The 20,472-nt window shown below is 40.6% G+C and overlaps 1 protein-coding gene across 4 annotated transcripts in view; it reads left to right on the top strand.

Moving 5' to 3' along the window:
- Positions 1-20,472, top strand: part of LOC119915606 (zinc transporter ZIP11-like) — a 146,216-nt gene that overhangs the window by 76,898 nt on the left and 48,846 nt on the right. For 3 of the 4 annotated variants that reach the window (XM_038735214.1, XM_038735215.1, XM_038735216.1), the window contains exon 5: positions 8,319-8,460. In XM_038735214.1, the coding sequence (XP_038591142.1) occupies positions 8,319-8,460 (142 nt within the window). The remainder of the gene's footprint in view (positions 1-8,318; positions 8,461-20,472) is intronic. The other variant, XM_038735217.1, reaches the window with a different exon arrangement.

Genomic DNA, 20,472 nt, shown 5'->3' with positions numbered 1-20,472 from the left:
GAGGACTGGGGCTGGCGTGGCTGGCTGGCTGGAAGGGTTGGATCCATGAGCGGCTCCGGGGGTTAGGAACTGGTAGGCAGGCTGAGCAGGTAGAACGGACAATCTGGAGACAGGAATTGGTTAATGCAAACAGACTTAACCTACGGCACACGACTTAACAATCCGGCAAGGGACGGATGTCTGGCCACTCCTTAAGAAGAGGTGGGGATGGCTGATCAGGAACAGGTGTGTGATTGCCAGCAGGTGCAGCTTGTGCCAACCCAGGAAGCCAGACATGCCTAGGACTAAATAACTGAGAGGAGGGGAGAGAGAAAAACGGACCAAACAAAAAACACACTAAGCACGCCTCACTCACCCAAAGGGAAAAAACAAATCAAAACACACTCAGTCTCAAACTCAGGTGTCAGATGCAGGAGTCATGACAATAACATCTCATCGTAGTTTGAAATCTGGACAATGATGGTCAGCAAAACATGGAGATAACAGAGTTTTCTCCATGTCAAGGGATGCAGACGTGGGTGTACAGCATGAACAAGAGGGAGCTGAGCACACAGCCCAGGAAGGGGGGGGCTCCGGTGTTGAGCACTAGATTGGAGGAGGTGTGACTGCCAATCCAAATTGTCTGGGGTCTGTTTTTGAGGAAGTCCAATATCCAGTTGGAGAGTGTGGTACTCAAGCCCAGAGTGCTGAGTTTGTTGATCAGTTTCATAAGGGAGATTGTGTTGAATTCTGAGCTGAAATCCAAAAACAGCATTCTGATAGCTGTTGTTTTTCTCAAGGTGAGTGAGGGCTGAGTTGAGGGCAGTGGAATGGCATCCTCTGTGGATCTGTTGGTTCTGAAAACAAACTGTTGAGGGTCCAGGCTGGCTTGGATGTTGTTCTTTATGTGCTGAAGAACCAAAGCACTTGTGGACATGCCGGCGGAATTTAAAGCAGTTCAGAGGTCTGTTTGATTCACCAGCTACAATAAAAACACTGTCTGGTTGTTTAGTCATGTGACTGCTGATGACCTCAGCCAGCTCCTGTTGTGCATTTTTTAATTTGCATCTGGAGGAATGTAAACAAGAACACTGAAGAATTTTCTTGGCAGATAATATGGTCAACGTCTTAACAATAAAAATGCCACATCCACAACATCATGCATCCACTTGACTACATTTAAACACAGAGTTCGTCTCATCTGGTTTTACCCAAGCGGGAAGCTTCGAGTCAGCGACTGATGCGAATGCAAAGTCCCTTAAGCCTGCACTCTATCGAACGGCCGGCAGGGGGCGACTCTTCTGGTTGCAAAAAGCAAAAAGTCCAGTTCCATTAGAAATAATGGTAAAAAAAATTATCCTTCTTCTCACCTGATTTATTACCTCAGTAAACACTTTCCTGATGAGTTTATGGTCTCAATCGCTTGTTGTTTCAGGTTTTCTTCCAAATAACATGATGTTCATTTAGTAAATTATGGTCCAATTTAGAGGAAAATAAAGCAGAGTATACTTCAGGGTGGGATTATCTGTGATTAACAAGTCATTGCCATGGCAACTTGTCAGTCAGGCTAGAGTGACTAGTACCCATGGCACTGTGTAAATTTAACCAGTGCCATTGAAACAGCTTATTAGGAGTTGGCTGTTGACTGTCTTTGGTGAGTACATTTAGTTTTAAGCCTGTTGTTCGCTAGACAAAATTGTCAGCCCTGTTAAAATGACAGTTAACGTCAATTACCGATGCACCTAGCTAAGCAAGCTTGCTAGCTCCACACAGGGCCATTAGCTCCACCGTCTCGTCCAAATATGGTCATGTCCGGTGCCACTGGTTGCAAAAAATCAACATGGCGATTCATCGATAAAATCGATTAATTCGATTACTAAAATGCATAAACACAAATTCTTTGCATCGAGGCTTTGTTTAATCCATATAACTATTTAGCACACTGTTTTGCACGAACATTTATTACTGTCGCACATTGCACTTGCGCTGTGTGAACACGACGTGAAATGATGCCTCTGTGTGCAAAGTGGAGGAAGAGAGAGAAAATAGCAAGGGACGAAAAGAAAGTGTCCAAAGTATGGGATTATTTCAAGCTAAAAGAAAACAACAGCTTATGTCGCCTACCGTAACAGCATGATGGCACCTGATCAGGAAGAACCCGGTGTTATGTCTGCGGACCACAGACAAGGTAACAGTAACAGCAGCTTTAGCATTTAACTGAAATCATGATTGATTGTTGAGTTGAAGGCTGGCCAAAGTAAGCCGCAATCCTCAGCTATAAATGTACACACATGCGTTTGTTGTTCTCCTGGTTGGGCCGTGAGTTTGGGTTGTGACTGGGTGTCGGGGAGCTGCACCTTAGTATAACTTGTATAGCACTCGGGTGATGTTTGTGTAGGTAAAGCAGTTGTCTGGTTGTTGGTCTGTTGATGTTGTTGGTCTGGTGTTTGCTGTATGACTCTGAAAGGACTAATAAATATCTATCATCTATCAATTATCAATCTATCATACACAGCTGATCCTGTTACAGGGGTGGGGGGTGACGCCGCTGAGTTGTATATAGCTGCATTACCAGAGGCTGCAGTTTCAGGTTTGTGTTTGTTCGCCTCTGTTCCAAGATTAAAAAGAATATTTTCTCCTCGAAGACCCTTATGGTTATATGGTTGATGTGCAAGCATCAGCTAGGTGTAGCTCTACTTGAGAAAGTTGTTCTCCATGATCAAATAGACTGAGTCCTGTGTGTGTTTGTGTGCATATGTATGCTGTGTGCTAGAGTGTGTGGAAATCGGCAACAGTGTTACTGTGTTTTTGATGGAAGCAGGGCAGTTGCCACTTTGACTTTTTTCTCCTTTTTCTCATCTCCTTCCTTCCTCACCAAACTGTGACAAGTCCGCTGAGACATCTCTCTCCTGCTGCAGCTTTCACACAGAATGAATCACATAAACATCAGATAGCTGGAGTCATTTCATATAGACTCCTGCTACAGTACACAGAGATCTGTACTATAGACATCAGCAGGTTTCGCCTCGAGATTGAGTTGGTGGATACATCGAGCAGTTGGCGAGTGATGTAGTAGACCACAATTAAAGTCTATAAATGTGTAGATATACGTCTTTTTATGTAAATTCATTTCATCCAGTTTCCACCCTTTCACCTTAAAAACACATATTAGCAGTTTTTGACAGCCAGCCTAAATATTACATTGCTTGGGTCTAGATAAAATCGACAGAGTTTATGCTTAGAAACAGTTTGTATTTGGACACCTGCGAAGGAAAATGTATTGATTTTGAGCCAACGAGCCTCCACCACCACCACCACCACCACCACCACCTCCAGCTGGGAGAGTGTCCATAACTGTGATCTCGTAAAAGAAAGAGCTTGTGGTTCCTTTCAGCAAAGGTCAGGAGAAAGGTTTGTGTACCGTTTGTAGAGCGTTGTTTATTGTGTCTCATTAATATTACTGCTAAAAACAAATAATGCAGTGTTTGAGATGAATAATAATCTAAATCCAAAAAACAACAATATTAATATTATAATATAATATTATATTACACTTTACACATTATATAATATTATGCACAACATGTTATCTATGGAGACAGAAATTTTCAGTCTTTTCCACCTTTGCACGCCTTTTTCATTAATTCAATAAATTCAACTCAAACATCATTGTCACGCCAAAGTAAATAGAAAATTGTTGTTGTTTCCTGGTGTGTGCAAACACAATTGTCATTTTTGAATCTGTCATTTGTCTAATGTGCCGAATCCTCGCATTCTTCAGACGCAGTGGAAACGCTAGCAAGCATGTGCAACCGAGCCTTTTTAGCTGCTGAGTTTAGCTCTTGTGGTTTCATAGTTTCTGAAACAGTTTGATTGAAAGGGAGGAATAATATAAGACTGGCGCAAGCTTGTCTCTGCAGGTTTATTTTAATTGGAAGTTTAAATCAGTGGGAAGCATTTATATTGTCTGCAATTAAAAATAAAAAAACAATCTAAACATTTGAGAACTAGCATCATTGTAAAATATGTCTCATTTGTAGTAAATTGCCTCGTCTTGCTGTTGGCACACTTTCCCCCTCTTCTTTACTGGGAAGGATTTGGAGTAAGTGATGAGTAGCTTTTTCTCTTGTTAACATTCCTAAATAGCCACATCGCTTTCTGTAATGTCATCATACATATTAGCATGGTAGCCTGGCATTTGCACTTACAGGTTTTGAAGTAATATAATGTTCCCATCTGAAAGTGAAGCGACAGAGGCTTGACTTGGAGAGAGTGGGAGAGAGGAATTGTGATAGAGAGAGAGAGAGAACAAGCGAGAGAGATGACTTTCAGTGATCAACAGAGCCAGACTTTTTGCTGGAAGTGTTGTAATGATGAGCTTGGACCTGCTGATGAGACTGTATCTTGGGTTCGTCACCAAAGGCCACTGTGGGTTAATAATGTCCCCTCGAGATGGTACATGAACTGTCCTGTTACGACACACACACACACACACACACACACACACACACAGACTTTGAGCTGAATACACACTTACTCAGACATACCCACACACAGTACACGGTGACAGTTCCCACATAAATAAGAAACCAGCTGGAGATGTTATAATCAGCAATCTTTCAATAACAGACGCAAACAAATGGTCATGAAAACAGCAAAGATAGAAAATGATTTCATTATTTAAGTATTTAGCAACAGTGTGTAGAATACATGAAAAAGTAAAAAACAATGCAAACATTCTGCATAATGCACATTAATTCATAAGAAATGTGTAAAATCTCTGTTTTGACAGATGAAATCATGGATACAAAGTCAAAGCAGCAGTACGTGCCTGTTCGGTCGGGCTGCATTTAGTGTTTCTGCCTAACAATGACACCACAGCATCCCTAAATGTCATGCACCACCTCACTCATTAGTTTATGCCTGAGCAAACTTCCTCCTTTTTTTATTTTTATTTTTTCATCCTGTGCGGCGTTCTGGGAGGCCTCCTTCTCATTTGCCTCATTGCCGCCAGGGTAAGTAATAACCAAAGAGCAAGAATGACAAATACAGATTAAAATGAATTCTTGGCTGAGAGAAAATGTTTCTGCAATAATATTGTTTCCATCGTTATTCCCCTTTGTTTCATAGTTGCTTGTTGTATGTACAGTGCCTATAAAAAGCATTCACCTCCCTTGTAAGATTTAATGTTTTTATAATCTTACATTTAATCAGCAGATTTAACATGGCTTTGTAATTCTCAGTAGCAGGAAAAAAAGAAGCTTCAATGAAAACAGGTCTCTCTTTTGCAGCAATTAACTGCCGCGAATCTGTCTGTGCACTGCCATTTTGCCCATTACCAGGACACACCTAAATTATCACTGGTGCAGGTAATTGGTTTAAGAACCAGTTAAATTCGGATCAAAGCTGTTTCATTTAAAAAAGTACTTTTTTGGCCATCAGACTAAACACCATGTTGCACATTATCATAAACATACCACCATGAAGTATGGCGGTGGCAGCATTATGCAGTAGGGATGTTTCTCTGCAGCAGATCGCCTTTGTGTCGTCAGGGGGTTTCAAGCGTGTGAGGGTAGAGGGTAGCGTGAAAATATAGGGAAATCCTGCCGTTCAGATGTCACACGGATCAAGAGATTGTGGCTGGACTTGAAAAAGGCTGTTCACTCACCACCCCCATGCAGCCTGACAGAGCTCAAGAGCAACGAGAATGGGGGGAAAAAATATTGTCCGCTCGTTGAGACCTATCCACACAGCGCAGACTGACACTCTTTTCAGATAGATCTTTATTGCCATTGCATGCGTTCATACAGCAAATCTCGCAATCTCATCTAATTAGCAGCCTAGAGTAACAAATAAAATAGATTGCACAGGGGTCATTGGTGCACAGTGTCATTTATTGCACTTAAGCCACATTCTTATACATTATCTATAAAAGATATTTAAATATAAAATGTAAAATATTCTTAAAATATGAAAAGAAAATGATATTAAAAATACATATACAATATATATATATATAGGGAGCAGTGAAACAATGAAAACACAGAAGTTGTTGTTATGTTGTGTGTAGATGTGTGCGTGTGTGCAAGGGAGGGATAAGTGGCGGTGGTAGCTCTGGGGAAAAAACTGTTCCGTAGCCTGTTAGTGCGTGTTCCTGGGGTTCTCAGACTGCCTGGGTTGGAGGGTGGTGGAGGGTGATGAAGGGGTTTCCGGGCGTTTAAGGAGACGGCTGCACTGGATGTCCCACAGTTTTGGGAAGGGGAAGCCGATAATCCTCTCAGCCGTCTTCACAACCCGCTGCAAGTCTTTTTTTGTCTGCAGCAGTTCACCTGGAATACCACACAGTACAGCTATATGTCAAGACACTTTCTACAGTGCAGCGGTAGAAGCTGGTCAGCAGATTCTGGGGAAGCTTGTTACGTCTCAGGGTCCTCAGGAAGAACGGTCTCTGCTGGGCTCTCTTGATGATGTAGGTTGTGTTCAGGCTCCAGGTTAGGTTCTCATGAATATGTACTCTCAGGAACTTCAGACTAGGAACTCTCTCCACCTCCTCTCCATTGATGCACTGACCATTGTGGGGTGTTTTTTTTACTTTTCCTGAAATGTATTATTAACAGATAGATGATGGATTAATTCAATTATCTCGTTGTGTCCTCTTCTTCTGCAATGGTTTAACGCCACGTCCTAAATGTTGATGGAAACAGGACTGATAAAACAAGCAAACTGTGTGCATTTCCAGTGAGGCCTCATTTGCCTTTATATTTTAGAGACTCTGTAATCTAAGGGTAGACTACAATAACCTATCATTCACTTGTCTCATTGTTTTCTGGTATTGCAATTGATCAGCTGGCTTGAGATTTATTTTATTTCAAGGAGGTTGTGCAATTTCTGAATGACATTCTTTCCTCTTGCGCAGACAGTGATTGTTTCCTATCGGACTTGTGTGACGCCCTGTGGGGTCATGAGTGGGTGTGGCCTGTCTCTCTCTCTCTCTCGCTCTCTCTCCTTGTAGAGGAAGAGCTGATTGCAGTAACTCTGGGCACCTGGGCTAATTGCCCTGTAGAGTATTTGGGACTGTCTCCTCATTCTGCAAGGAGGCTGCTGTTGAAGCCAGTTCATACCTCCCTGTGAGCCGGCTCCCTGGTTTCCCCTTTAGTTTGGTTTTTGTTGGTTGGACTATTGCTTTGTGGTATTTATCTTGTTTTTGCATATTACAACACCTTCACACATACGTTCATGCAACCATCATCCTACACAGACACTACTGAAACCACAGACTACATACATCATACTTTATGTTACATTATATTAGTTTGAAATACCTCTTAAATTGGTTAACTTTGGTTCAAATAAACATATTTCGTTAAACTTTTACCGTGGTGTGTCTTTTGTTGTGGCCCTTTGAGCCAAGTCAAAATACTTGAGATCGTCACTGGACTGGTGAAACAATGGTGGCTGTTGTCAAAAGTGTGGGCCTAAGCAGTAGTCGTGTTGTGCAGTGCAAGATTTAAGAGTCCAGGGACCCGCTTATCTCTCTGTCCACATCTGCAGGGCTGGATTACCAACCACGCAAAACAGGCAACTGCCATGGGACCCTAGAGCCCCAGGAGCTAATTTTGCTCAGACAACAACCTACTGCTCAATGTCAGGAAACCAAGGAGCTGATTGTTGATTTTAGGAAGAAGGAGATAAAGACACACACTCCTGTCTACATCAGTGGTGCTGAGGTGGAGCAGGTGAACAGTTTCAGGTTCCTGGGAATCAGCATCACAGAGAACCTGACACGGTCGTCTCACATCTCCACGCTGGTGAAGAAAACTCAGAAACAACTGAATTCCTTGAGGAAGCTGAAGAAGGCCAAATTCCCCTGCCAAGTTCTTGTCAGCTTTTACAGAAGAGAAATAGAAAGCATCCTGACTGGAAACATCACACACTGGCATGGGATGTGCAGCGGGTGATTAAAACTGCCCAGAAGATCATTGGTACCCATCTACTGAGCATCAGTGATATCGGTGAGGTGAGGTGCCCACGCAGAGCCCAAAGGATACTAAAGGACAGTACCCACCCAGCCACAGCCTGTTCACCCTGCTGCCTTCTGGGAAGAGATATAGACGTTTCTGCTGCCGCACCACCAGACTGCAGAGCAGCCTTTTCCCCCCAAGCTTTATTTGAATCTTTATTAAGGTTTACTGTCTGCTATGTAGCAAAAGGGAGTTACAAAACTCAATTTCACTGTAAAATGTGTTGTATTGTGACAATAAAATCTACCTACCCATGAAATAAAGCATTAACTGTGATCGTCTGTATATAAAATGGGTTCTATTTCCTGTCATCCACAGGGTGTAGGTGCTGACCCCCACATTGCCTTGGCTCTGCCCCCCGATTCCAAGCACGCCAAAGAGAAAGCAGAGGAGCCCTCGTTCCAACTCTTGGACACTGATGAGATGACCATCAGGATAGGTAGAGCTGGACCTCTCTCAGGCAAGCCTCCCTTCATATACCCACATCAGCTGTTACAGTTTGTGCTAGATTTCAGAAAAAACGGGAATATTACATCATCAGCTATATATATATATATATATATATATATATATATATATATGCAAGCATCTACGGGGGTAGCCTTTGTTGTCCCACTTTTCTTTGAACCAATGGGAAAATCAAGTTTCAGGCACCAGAAAGCTATATGAATGGTGTCACACAGATGCAGAATTCTAAAAATGCTTTAACATCGATTACATTGGCTACCACTGTAAAATCTCATCTGGAGCTTCTCTGATGGTTTCTTTTTACTGTCCTGAGTTTTCCCTTTTTTCCTGCTACCTCATCTGTCCATCTCTAATACTTATTGGGTGATCTCCTATCTTTCAGTGCTCTTCCATTCTGGATAGCTCTTAAGACGTGAACCTGTGTGTTTTCTTTGCTTCGGGACACAAACCTTCCTGCATGCTATTATCTCTCACAGTACAATTTCATGTTGTCACACTCGTCCAGACTGTTTCAAAAACACTTTTATTGACATAGATTTGGAGAGTCTGTAAGGGAAGATCATTTTGTGCTTGTGACAGAGAAACTAATAAACACATCTCATCTTCCAACAAATCAAAGAAAGATTATATGGCGTGATGGGCAATCACACGCAAACTGCATACGTGACAAAAGAGTGCAACATGGTGGAGCATTATAAAACACATAAATGCAGCAAAACAAATCACATAAAGTGGAAAAATAGATTTATTTAAAAAGAGACCACGTAAAGGTAACTGGCGTTTGGCTGTGTGTAATCACGCTGGTCATGTTAGTTTATGAGAGATATATCAACATTGTTTTCTCTCCTCATTTTACCTGCTGACTGTCTCTCGGTATGCAGATTAAATCCAGGCACAACAGTGACTCTGTTATTTTTGTTCTATACAATTAGATAAAAGGACTAGAAAATATTTTTTTGCCTGGTAACAAGACGTGACAAGGGGGAAAATGATGCGTTGTTGTCTTTTAGTTCCTCCATCGTCAGAGCTACATGGACCCTCGTGGGGAAATCAAATTCCGGTGACTGACAGCAAGTGAGGCGGTACTTACGGGTTTATTTATCTTCTCTGGTGACACAAAGAGCTCCCAAAGAAATAACTGATTATTAGTCAAGACTAAAACTTGTTTTATGAAGAGTTGCAACCAGGTAGAAAGTCCAAAAGTACACAGAGTAGGACACAAGCACAATATGCAGGTGGTTTTATCGTTAGCTTAGCTTTTCATGCTAAAATCACTGCTTTGCTTATACACAGTAAATCTACCACACGCTTGGAAGCAGACCAAGACTTTCCATTTCATGTGGTCTTGTTCTGGTCATTTAGTCCACACCACAGTTTGACTGCTTTCACAACAGCCCAAACAATCCAAATCAAATGGGTAAACACACCAGTGGTCAACTGAACTTTAACAGGTTAGGTGTATAAACTAATAGGGAATTCACTAGTGCCTTCCTTCCACCCACTGTGCATGTACAGTAACCCTGGAGTCTGGCACTGTGTGCACCAGAATTATTTCATCACATACATTTATTTCTTTATTTTACAGAGGTAGTGAAGATATACAAGAAAGCCAGGGGAGAGAGAGGGGTTGACCGGCAGCAAAGGACTCTACCTTGATACGTTGTACATGCTCCACCAAGGCGAGCCACTGGGCCTCCTGTTAGATAAATACATAAATAATTTAAGGACGCTGGAGTTCCTTCATGTTACTAAGCTCAAAACAAAATAATTCACCCTTATTGGATATTCTCGATGTAGCACAAACTTAACACCTCTTCTGACTTGCATTTTATGTGGAGGGCATGGATGGAAAAACTGTAGCAGAAGGAACCTGCGTGCAAAAGAAACAGAGCTTTTGTCGTAGCAGATATGTTGACCTGTCACAGTAAGAAAAACACAAGTGGTGCTAAGTAGGGATGCAACGATTACAGATTTTTGTCAGAGAAATAATCACGGTTTCACGATTATTATGCATCAATTCATTTAACAACACCAGCAATGACTTAAGTTGATTTTTAATATTTAATTACATTAACAATTATATTTTTATAATATGTAAGTATTATTAATATAAGAGGAATGTTAACTTCTATCCCTCAGGGGAAATTCTTATAAAGGAGGGGAATGAACTGTTCTGTTACTGTCATCAACTCTCATCCATACATATGTTTTAGTGAAAATGATAGCAAGACATTGAGTGTAGTGTTAACTGAAATGCAGTTAATTGGTAGCCTATAGTCCTGAAAGTCTATAAGATCCTGATGTTATGTTACACAGACAGGGAAAGACAATATGATTTAACGTTAAATGTTCAGTGACTGAAGGTCTTGTGAGGACTACGTTCTGTTATCCATAAAACCCCTTTCAGAAAAGAAGCGATTTGCAGTGCGTGGAAGCTTTTTGGCACTAAAGTTCAACTACTTTGACTGTGGCGTGCACGCAATCTCACGGTGCGGTGCACGTTGCTCGACGCAGCAACAAAAATAACGGGCCTCAATGCTGTTGTTGGCGGGTCTGAAAAGTTACATTCTGCTTTGTTTGTTTACATTGCACTTAAAGCTCGAGTCTCACTGCCACAGCATCGTTTGTAAGTGACACATTTATATTTTATTCCCTACCAACTTGCTACGTTATTTAAAATAATGTACAACGTTTTAAAGCGCGGTTAATAGTGAAATCCGGTAATCGCTTTATCCCTAGTGCTAATAACATTGACCTGGCTCTGTTCCAATCAGTTCCAAATCAGTTGTCAAAATGCTGGATGATAGTTGTGCTTTAGGATCCACTAATCGAGGAGGAGAAAAGCCTGGGTTGTGTTAGGTGAGGGATTCCCCAGAAGGTAAATGTAAACATTACCGCAGTCGAGCGGCAGCAGGGACCTGGTGGCTTTTAACGGTAGAAATGCAGCAGCAGATGCTGTAACGTTATATGGCTCGGATATGCCCAACACTTGCAGTTTGTCTTAATATCTTTCTGTTTGTTAAATTGAAAGTTGATCCAAATAAAAATTTGACTGTTGTTTTGCTCTCCAGGTCACCGTGCATGTCACATGACTCATTACTATGAATAGCAGGGCTAAACAATGTGCACGCCTAAATTTAATTCCGCCATCATTAATGTAATTAGTTGCACCTGTGATTTTCCTGCTGACATGCAGTACTGTCTGTTGGGAAAAAGGCCTTTTTGCTTAGTGCAGACACAAGTGACAACATTAGCATTGCTAATTACAATCAGCACAGGTGGAAGATTGAGTTATTTTTTGGTCAGTAATTCCTAGGTGAATGCGTATGCCATCTGAGTCATTTTATCTGAGTCATCCCTCCTCTTCATTTCCATTGCTGCCACAGTGGCCTCACATCTGTCGTGACAATTTTATAATGATGATAATGACATTTTTCCATTGTTGTAAATCTCAGAGGAGTTTGGTTGATGTAAGGACTGTTATCAGGTGGAGCTTCTGAATGTTAGATCTGAAGAAAAGTCTTCACTTGAGTCTCGAGTTGCTTCGATGTTATTTTCAGGGACACATCACAGTTCGCAGCTGGAGGTGCTCACCTGAAAAACAAGACAAAGGCAGAAAGAAAACTATGAAAGTGCTTCAAGTTTGCACTCAGACCAAAAAGGAATAAGTGGCATATTCATGAGCTGATAGAATGCATTGTTCTGAAGAGCTAAATTTCTAAACCCTTGAAAAATAATTTCTTTTTTGAGAATGCTATCATTTCAGTAGTGTGAACCACAGCCGTGAACCCCAGCTTTCCTTATTGTTTACAGTGATGGTACATTCCCTGCAGCTCTGACTTTAAATGAAATGTATATTTCAGACGACATTCTGCGGATTAGTTACATATTCACTGTATCCCTGTGGCTTGCATAAGGGTACCCGAAGCAAGTCGACCAACACAGTACACGGAAAAGAGCACATCTATATAAATAAGCCTCTTGGGGGTCACATTGCATTATACAGTAAGTTACCGCATGTTTGACTCTGCTGTTCACCATATCCAATCTTCTTTACACAGAGAAATCTGAAAGTAGAGAGTTGTATTTTTTAGTGCCTGTGTAGCTCACTCTATTATGCAGTTTTATCCATCAAAAAGAGTTAATAATTAATCGAGTCTCGCAATAAACAGCTCCAATAGAACAATTGTTCTGTTTTCTACTTTACTAAGCCCTTGATTTAAGACAGATGTACAAAAAAACAGGCCTCTCATTTTCAGCCGATGACCACCAACTTTCTCGGCTGTAATGACATCTTTCACAAGCAGATTTTTTTCAGCTGTAGCTAGCTGAAGCTAATTTTAGCATCATGAGGTGGTTGAAAACACTCTCTCATGTTCATGTTTCTTTTAATACGAGACCTCCAAAGGGTTCTTAAATATGCACATTACCAGTTAAGCTGCTTAGCTTACTTGGACAAGCAAGACCGTAGATTTATGCTATATTGAATTTTCAAAGGTTATTGTTTTAACTTTTCAAATGTAGGGCTATCATGCATGACAGGTTTGGCTGAGATTACTTTGGTCTTAACTTCCTCAAATCAGAGCAGATGGAGCCGCTAACAGCTGCAGTCTGATATAGTAGCATCTAGGTCCAACTTCCACACAGTGGGGAAAAACTAGCTACACAGGCTATCTGCTATCAGGCTTTTTATTAATGCAACCCGTAAACTTTTAAAATAATGTGCTGGCCTTGGAAGTAAGGATGGGTTATGACACTATTGTAGGTAGTAAGCAAGTTAGCTGGAAATGCTAATGTTTGCAGCTTAAAGAAGACAAACACACTGTTTATTCTTTTCCTTACACTGTTGCGGCTGTATTTTCAGTTTTGGAAAGGAAACCGCCTTCCCAACTCTATATATACACAAGGCCCTATTTAAATGATCTATAGGGCATGGTCTGAAGTGCATGGTGCACGTGCATTCAGGGGGTGTCAAGGTCCACTTATCATTTAAGTGTATACTACACTACAGACTAGAGTCTCAGTTAACAGTGACAGACAGAGTTTAATTATTAGAGAGCCTGCTGCCATTAATTTTAAGTGCTTCCCTGCATGCAATAATATCACAGCAAATATCGTGGGACAGCAAAATTAAAAACTGTAGGTGTAGGCTTCACAGGACAGGAAACTCTCCATAGGAAACAGAATCAAACTTTTAGATTCTGAAATACATTTTCGACAGCTCTGATAGAGCTTCGGATTTATCAGGAGGACGGCTGCTTCACTCCAAACAGTTTCACTGTATGAACCTAGACCGTGTGTGAGACCTTTTGGATGTGTAGTAGCGGGGTTTAGCGAACAAACGGTCAACTGAATCTCACTGAGAGGTTCCCCCCTCGATGACATCACTAGCCACATGTTGACACGTTTCCCGGAAAACATGAAAACAGATCAAGAACAGTAAACGCATGTCAGTCGCAGCTCATCAACATCACTGACCTGTCCGTCTTCCTGATTCAATGTGTATTGAGGAGTGGCTGAGTATAGCCTCAGGGTTTACGCTATCATTATTGATTTAAACCTGAAGGCTGAATTCTCACTACTTCACCCTGTAGGGAGAGAGCAAGGAATGTGAGAAGATAAAATTGCATCATGTTGACTGCTGCATTGTGCAGAGTGCTGAAACTGTTTGGAATTGGGCAAAGGGCTGCAACTAAGAATTGTTTTTCATTGTCTATTAATCTGACAATTATTTTTTACTTCCATTATTAGTATTATTACTTGTTTGGTCAGAAAATGGTGAAAAATGTCGAACAGTGTTTCCTAAAGCCCAGGATGACGTCCTCAAATGTTTTGTCCACAACCCAAAGATTTTAAATATAGGGCAGTAAAGAAACCATAAAATGTTTAAAATTTCTTGAAGATTTACTCAAACGGATAAATCAATTTTTAAAATGGTTGACAACTAATTGATTAATTGATTGATCATTGCAACACTCTAATTGGGCTTAAAGTATGTATGAGGTTCGTTGTACATGCTCAAGGCCTGTATCATTGAGTGTTTTCTTTGAATATTAGTAGATGGAGGAGGAGATGAGGGAATTAAATATTCTCACACATGTACAGAGCCTGCTGTGGTCAGCACCCCACTTTTGCGTTCTGCATTTTTATCTGAAATCAAATCCTATGACATTAGTATTACACACATAAATGCACACAAAATTTTCCCTCTTTATCTTTCAATGTCCTTCAGTGATCTTTATTTTCTTGGAAACTGTGTCTGCCTTTAAAGTTTCAATTCAAGATGTTGGGTGGTTGGTGTTTCCTTTTTTCAATCTGAAGATACTTTATTAATTTTGTGGGCTGTTTCCTCTTGGCATGATTTCTGTGAAGCAGCAAGTCACTGCTTTTTCAGCCATCACAGAAGATAAGAAAAATAAATCCCATCCTTTGGGTCCCCCAGATGTGTGGTATATGAATGTGGATGGTATGTATTGCCAACAAACCTTATTTTGATCTACTAAGTTAGCTGCCTAAAACCGAATTTAAATTGCATTTTCTCTGCGCTTCTGTCCAAAGTATGAACTGATTTTCTTAGAATAGAGTGCCAAGAAGCCCTCCTCAGCACTCAATGAAACATGGAGACTCAAAAACATAATTTGAATGTCCATTTAAAAATCAATTATGTTGTTCGTTCCTGAAGCGATGAAGAAATATTAAAAATAAAAAAATATGCTTACTGGTTTTGAGTCATGAGAAAATTACATTTTAAAGCTTATTTAAACAGAAGAGATCAAATATACATATTGAAGTTAACATTAAAGACACACTGCTCCATCACAATCACTAAATAAAGTGAAAAAACAAAACTGGAAAATTACACCTGGGCATACTATGTATAAAAAAAACACATGAAATCAGAACCTTGCCGATGTGACACCACAGTGCTGTCAAACTGCACTTCTTTCATTGACAGGTCTAATGGATGGACCATAGAAAAGCTTGCTTATGCACGTGCTAAGAAGCCCACTCGTAACTTACCTGTGATCTATAAATCTCAAATTAACAAATTTATGGCCTTAAAATAAGCCATTTCCCTTATATAATGCCAACACAAATCAGGGTTAGGTCAGGAATAGCCATGGATTTTATAAATGAGGCCAGTGAAGACCTGATTTGGAGAAAGTTAATATTCCAGTAATTATCTTAATATCTCTATGTGATGGTGTTAAGTAAAGTCTTCATAATAACATAGTCAATTTTAAACACACTGTCATCGCATTCAATTAATCAGTATTAAGTGTCTTATTGGAACACAATATAGTTTTCACAAAAAAAAGAAGCTATAGAAAATCTAAAGCTAGCTAGTATTGTTCATTCAGACATGAACTGTGAGCCACAAAAAGATATATCACACAATAAAGGAAAAGGCCAAAAAGCACAATATAACCTCTTAAAGTTACATAAGTTAAGTAACATTACTTATAGAAGCTACATAGCGTAAGTTAAAAAGAGTCAACTGTGACTATTTGCTTTATATGGGAAACAAACACCGGTCTCCTGGGTGAAAGTCTAGTGTCTGACCCGTCCAGCCACCCGGACCGCCTTCCTACTCAGACCTTTTTTATTATTATACTAAGCCATTATATTATACTGACCATTTGATAAACAAAATATATCCACAACATGGAGGAGTAAAGGTGTAAACTGCTACTGTAGCTTACCATTAATAGCCTATAATATTAATTCCAGTTGGACAAAACAGCAGTTTCATTTTTGTGGGTTGTTTTTAGTCATGCTCTTCAAGGTGGCCTCTGATTTGTTTATGCAAATTACTAACTTCTCAGTAATAAAAACTGTGCATATAGAACAACGAGGTCAACATTTCTAAAGTTTGCAATAGCAGAAAGGACTTTGGCTGTAGTGCCTCAAGCTTTTTTTTAATGTCCCTGTAATTGGTCGGTTCACGAAAAGTGACTTTGACGACCAACTAGTGCACACCGCTGCATGAAAGTTACCCAATCCCGATCTCCCTGCAGAGATTAGCAGGAGCAGGCAGGAGAGAACAGGAACAGGTGAGCGTCGCATAGTCCCCAGTGAACGTGATCTGTAGAGGGCTGTAGAGAGTCCCGGTGCCGGTACGCCAAAGACTAAAATGTAAAAGTGACAGTACCGGTGAATATCGGCACACTTCAAGCACAAACAGCTTGTATATTGTGAGAAATAACAAGAAGTAGTCTCTCCCATCAGCTACAGCTTCGTAGTGGAGCGTTCAGACGTCGTATTTAAGTTTATGTTCTGCTTGCTCAACGGTTGTTTGATAAATGGCTATTAAAACACATTTGAAAGGTTGTTTGTTTTTGTTTTTCAGTTCTGATCATTTTCTTTTGGTGCTCGCTAACACCTCTTTGGGGGGCACCAAAAATTTCTCTATGCAGGAAAAACCTTGTCTACAAGTCATGAATCATGTTTAATAGATCAGTGCTTTGCCTCCTGCTGCTCTCCAGGTATTTGAAGTGGCAAGAAGCTCCTTGTAAGCATGTACCCACTCAAAGATGCATGCATTCACACGTACACGCATGCACACACAGAACTATTCCAGTTCCCTCTAATACTTAATGCATGGCCGTCCTAAATAATTCAGTTGGCATTAGAAGGAATCAAAGTGTGCCTTATGGCTGTCTGTTTATTTAGGTCTGGAATTGTGTCTGAATATTTCTGTGCATTTTCAATCTGTCACTTTTTACATAATTTTCTTTCAGGCCTAATGGCAAAAGCTACAGCCAACTACATGACCTGTCTTTTATAATGAGGAAGAGGTGATGCCATAGTGATCAGAAGGAAGTCTTAATGCATTTTACCAACTGCATCATACATCAGTTAGTATTAGGCGTTATGGATATATCCTGACAAGATGAAGCGAGAAATGCTCTTGTTAGATCTTAACTATGCCCTGACAGGATTTAAAGGAGTGGTGCCCCGCTAAATTTGCATATCTACTTAGTGTACAAAGAGTATAGAGCAGCTCCATGTCAGCTCCCTTATCAGAATGTCAAAAATGACCATGAATTAGTTCTTTAAAGTTCTGAAAACAGACAAATATGACCATAGTACTATTGCGTAATGCTCATGCAGCATTATCCAGTGTTTTGAAGCCAAATAATTGCACTTGCTATCCTGCTTGCATGCACACTTTCGCTTTGTTTAGACTGACCTTAGGGAGTGTAGATAATGAGAATTTTAATTTAGGCATTAACAATTCCACTAATGAAAAGTGCTGTATCGGAAGTGGGGTACTTGTGATAGATAATGCTGAAACCGTCCAGTGACAATGTTCAGTTATGGCTGGGTTCAGTTTTCTCACCAAAGCACATTGTTTGCATCTTTTCCGGCCAATGTGTTGACTACATTCCCTTACTCAGAAAACATTTGCACAGCCGATTTTGGTCAAAAAAACTCTAAAAGTTATAGCCACCAACTGTCAAACAGTGGATTAGCTATCATATGACTTACGTGCTCTCACGTGATGCTAACAAAAAAGGCACTTGCTCTTAAAAACATTGCTCTACAACGCTACTAGCGGTAAAAATGATTCCACTGTGAACCTTATTAATTACAGTTTTGTGTTCCGGCCCTTTCATTTACTGTCCTGAGCTAATGTGAACATGTTAAGCTAGTGCTCATACTAAACCATCATGGCTGCATGCGCTTCACAATAAATGCTTTAGCTAACTTATATAAGTACATAATTTTGAAACATTTGTAACAGGAATGAATAGCTGTGGTATGGGCACACAGAGGACAGCAAATGCATCATGAGTTCTGATCATCTGCTCAGAGCAGCTCAGCACTGCTTTGAAAGACTGTAAAAGTCAGGATTATATGTTAAGGCTTGCCCAATACTAAACTCCCCACAGGCTTTTTAGTGTCTTTCACATATGATTTCATTAGATGCTGGTTTTTGGCTTGTTTTCTCCACAGTGAGCCTAAATGTTGACCAGATTGGTTAAAGCTTTTCCTATCTGAGAAACAATGTAAACTGTTCTTTTTGTCCATGTTGTTTCAACACCTTCTATGTCATAGTCGGTTCCTACGCACTCAGTGCTGTTCTTTTCCTGCATTATAAAGAAGGGGGTCTAGCTAGCATTAGATGTCTCTGTTGAGGTGATGACAAATGACCAGAGTGTCAAAACCCATAGTAACAGCAAGTCATGCCAATCGGCAGGCATCTTGGTAACGCCTCCACGCAGTTATTTCAGACTAACAAGACCAGGCCCCTATTTGAATGAATAAGGAGAGAGCCAGAACAGATAAGAAGATAGAAAAACCTTTATTTGTCCCACAGTGGGGAAACTGCGGTAAATTTTCGACGAGGATGACACTTTCACTGTTCACCGAGACATAAAAACTGCATGTATAGAATCCGCGGTAAAATCTGATAAAAATCACTGAAAAAGTTTGACGACTTTGCCCCAAAATAAGGTTTAAAAAGTGTTTTTCCCCACCCGTTTTACTTCTATTATGCATGCGTGGTAGCAGTGACGCATGCGTTGTAGAAACTTTCATCAGTGTAACCGCACAGTTGGTTGAAATATGTTTCCCGCCTCTGCTGTTTACAGCAGACAATTGGCTTACTAGCAGGAGGGGCTGAATAACCGCCATTTTTGGCGTTACGGGTTGTATCGAGGATTCTTAACCCCTTAACGCCGATTGTCGCAAATCGCATCACACCTCTTCCTTTCCGACTGCAGCTGAGATAGCGTATGTATTCCCCCAGTGCCTGTTTACGCATATTCAATACGTACCTGGGAACCTTTTGCAAGCACTGGTTTCTCTTTTTTGCCTGTTGTCGCTAATTTGCATCATACCTAATTTTTTTATTGTAAATAAATTCAGGCATCAAGGGTTTAAAGTGGCATGTCTCCTCTATAAAACATCTCTGGCTCAGCCCCCCAACCGTGACACAAAGTAACATCAACAACAACTAAGTCACTCAGTAACGTAAGGAGTGGTCTAATCACAGATGGGGCTTAGCATCAGCTACAAACTTTGTCATTTTGGTCACTTAACTATTGTACATAATTGTGCTTTTGAAGATGAAAAGGACACCATACGGTATCTGTGGAGAGTGCAGCTCCTGCAACAAAATTTCTTCATTTGAGTGGTGTTATCAAAGAACTTTGAATTTTTTAACAGGCTTGAGATTCAAACAAATAACCCTCTGGCCAAAAGTCTGCTCCTCTAATTTCCTGTCGGTGTGTTTCACCCCAGTCCATTGCTTTTTGATGAGACACTAACATTGCCTCGTCTTCTGTTAGGGCTCAGAGGACAGAGGGAGGAAGGTTTGATGTTGACAGAGAAATGGATGTTCCCTGTAGAGTGAGACCAAAGGGGTAAACGCTCAAAACTTTCAGTGACTGGGCTTAGTGTTTCACCAAATCTGCTTCTCTCTTCCTGCATTATTTATGTTACTCATCTCCCTCCTTCTGTCTCTCTCCCTTTCTTTACTTCACTCTCTCCCAGGTTGTCACACACATATTTAAAGAGAAACAGAGGAGCTACCCTGTACTTGTTCTGTTCTGTTCGGAGTGTGTCAATCTTGAGAAGTTTGGAGGGAAAGAAAACCACAGCAGTTAATTAGTTGAGGAAATCTTTGTGAAATCTTTCCGTGTCTATACAGTTCCCCAGCTCAGCAGGTTTTTTTGGCAGCAACTGAATCAGCAGGTTGCCCAACATGAAAAAGCCTGCGGGTCCACACCCTTCCTCTCACTGAGAAAACTAATCTGTCCTTTCTCGTTTCCGCGTGAAGCTGCACAAATCAAGTCATCTTCCAGCACTGTGAAACTTGCTTCAACTTCACATTATAATTAGTCTCTTGGAGAAAACCTGAGGTATTTTCACTCACGATGATTGATTGGACACACGCGCTGATGGAAAGTAATCGGGGAAAACAGAAAGATGATATCACAAATAAATTTTCTATGAGCCAGGCTGTTTCAATAGATATATTTGTAACTAAAAATTA

Source organism: Micropterus salmoides, unplaced genomic scaffold (genome assembly GCF_014851395.1).
Source record: "Micropterus salmoides isolate LMB-PRFRI ecotype aquatic unplaced genomic scaffold, ASM1485139v1 Ms_hic_scaffold_21, whole genome shotgun sequence".
Classification (NCBI taxonomy): domain Eukaryota; kingdom Metazoa; phylum Chordata; class Actinopteri; order Centrarchiformes; family Centrarchidae; genus Micropterus; species Micropterus salmoides.
The sequence above is the reverse complement of the archived record's forward strand: the minus strand, read 5'-3'. Positions and strand labels throughout refer to the sequence as shown.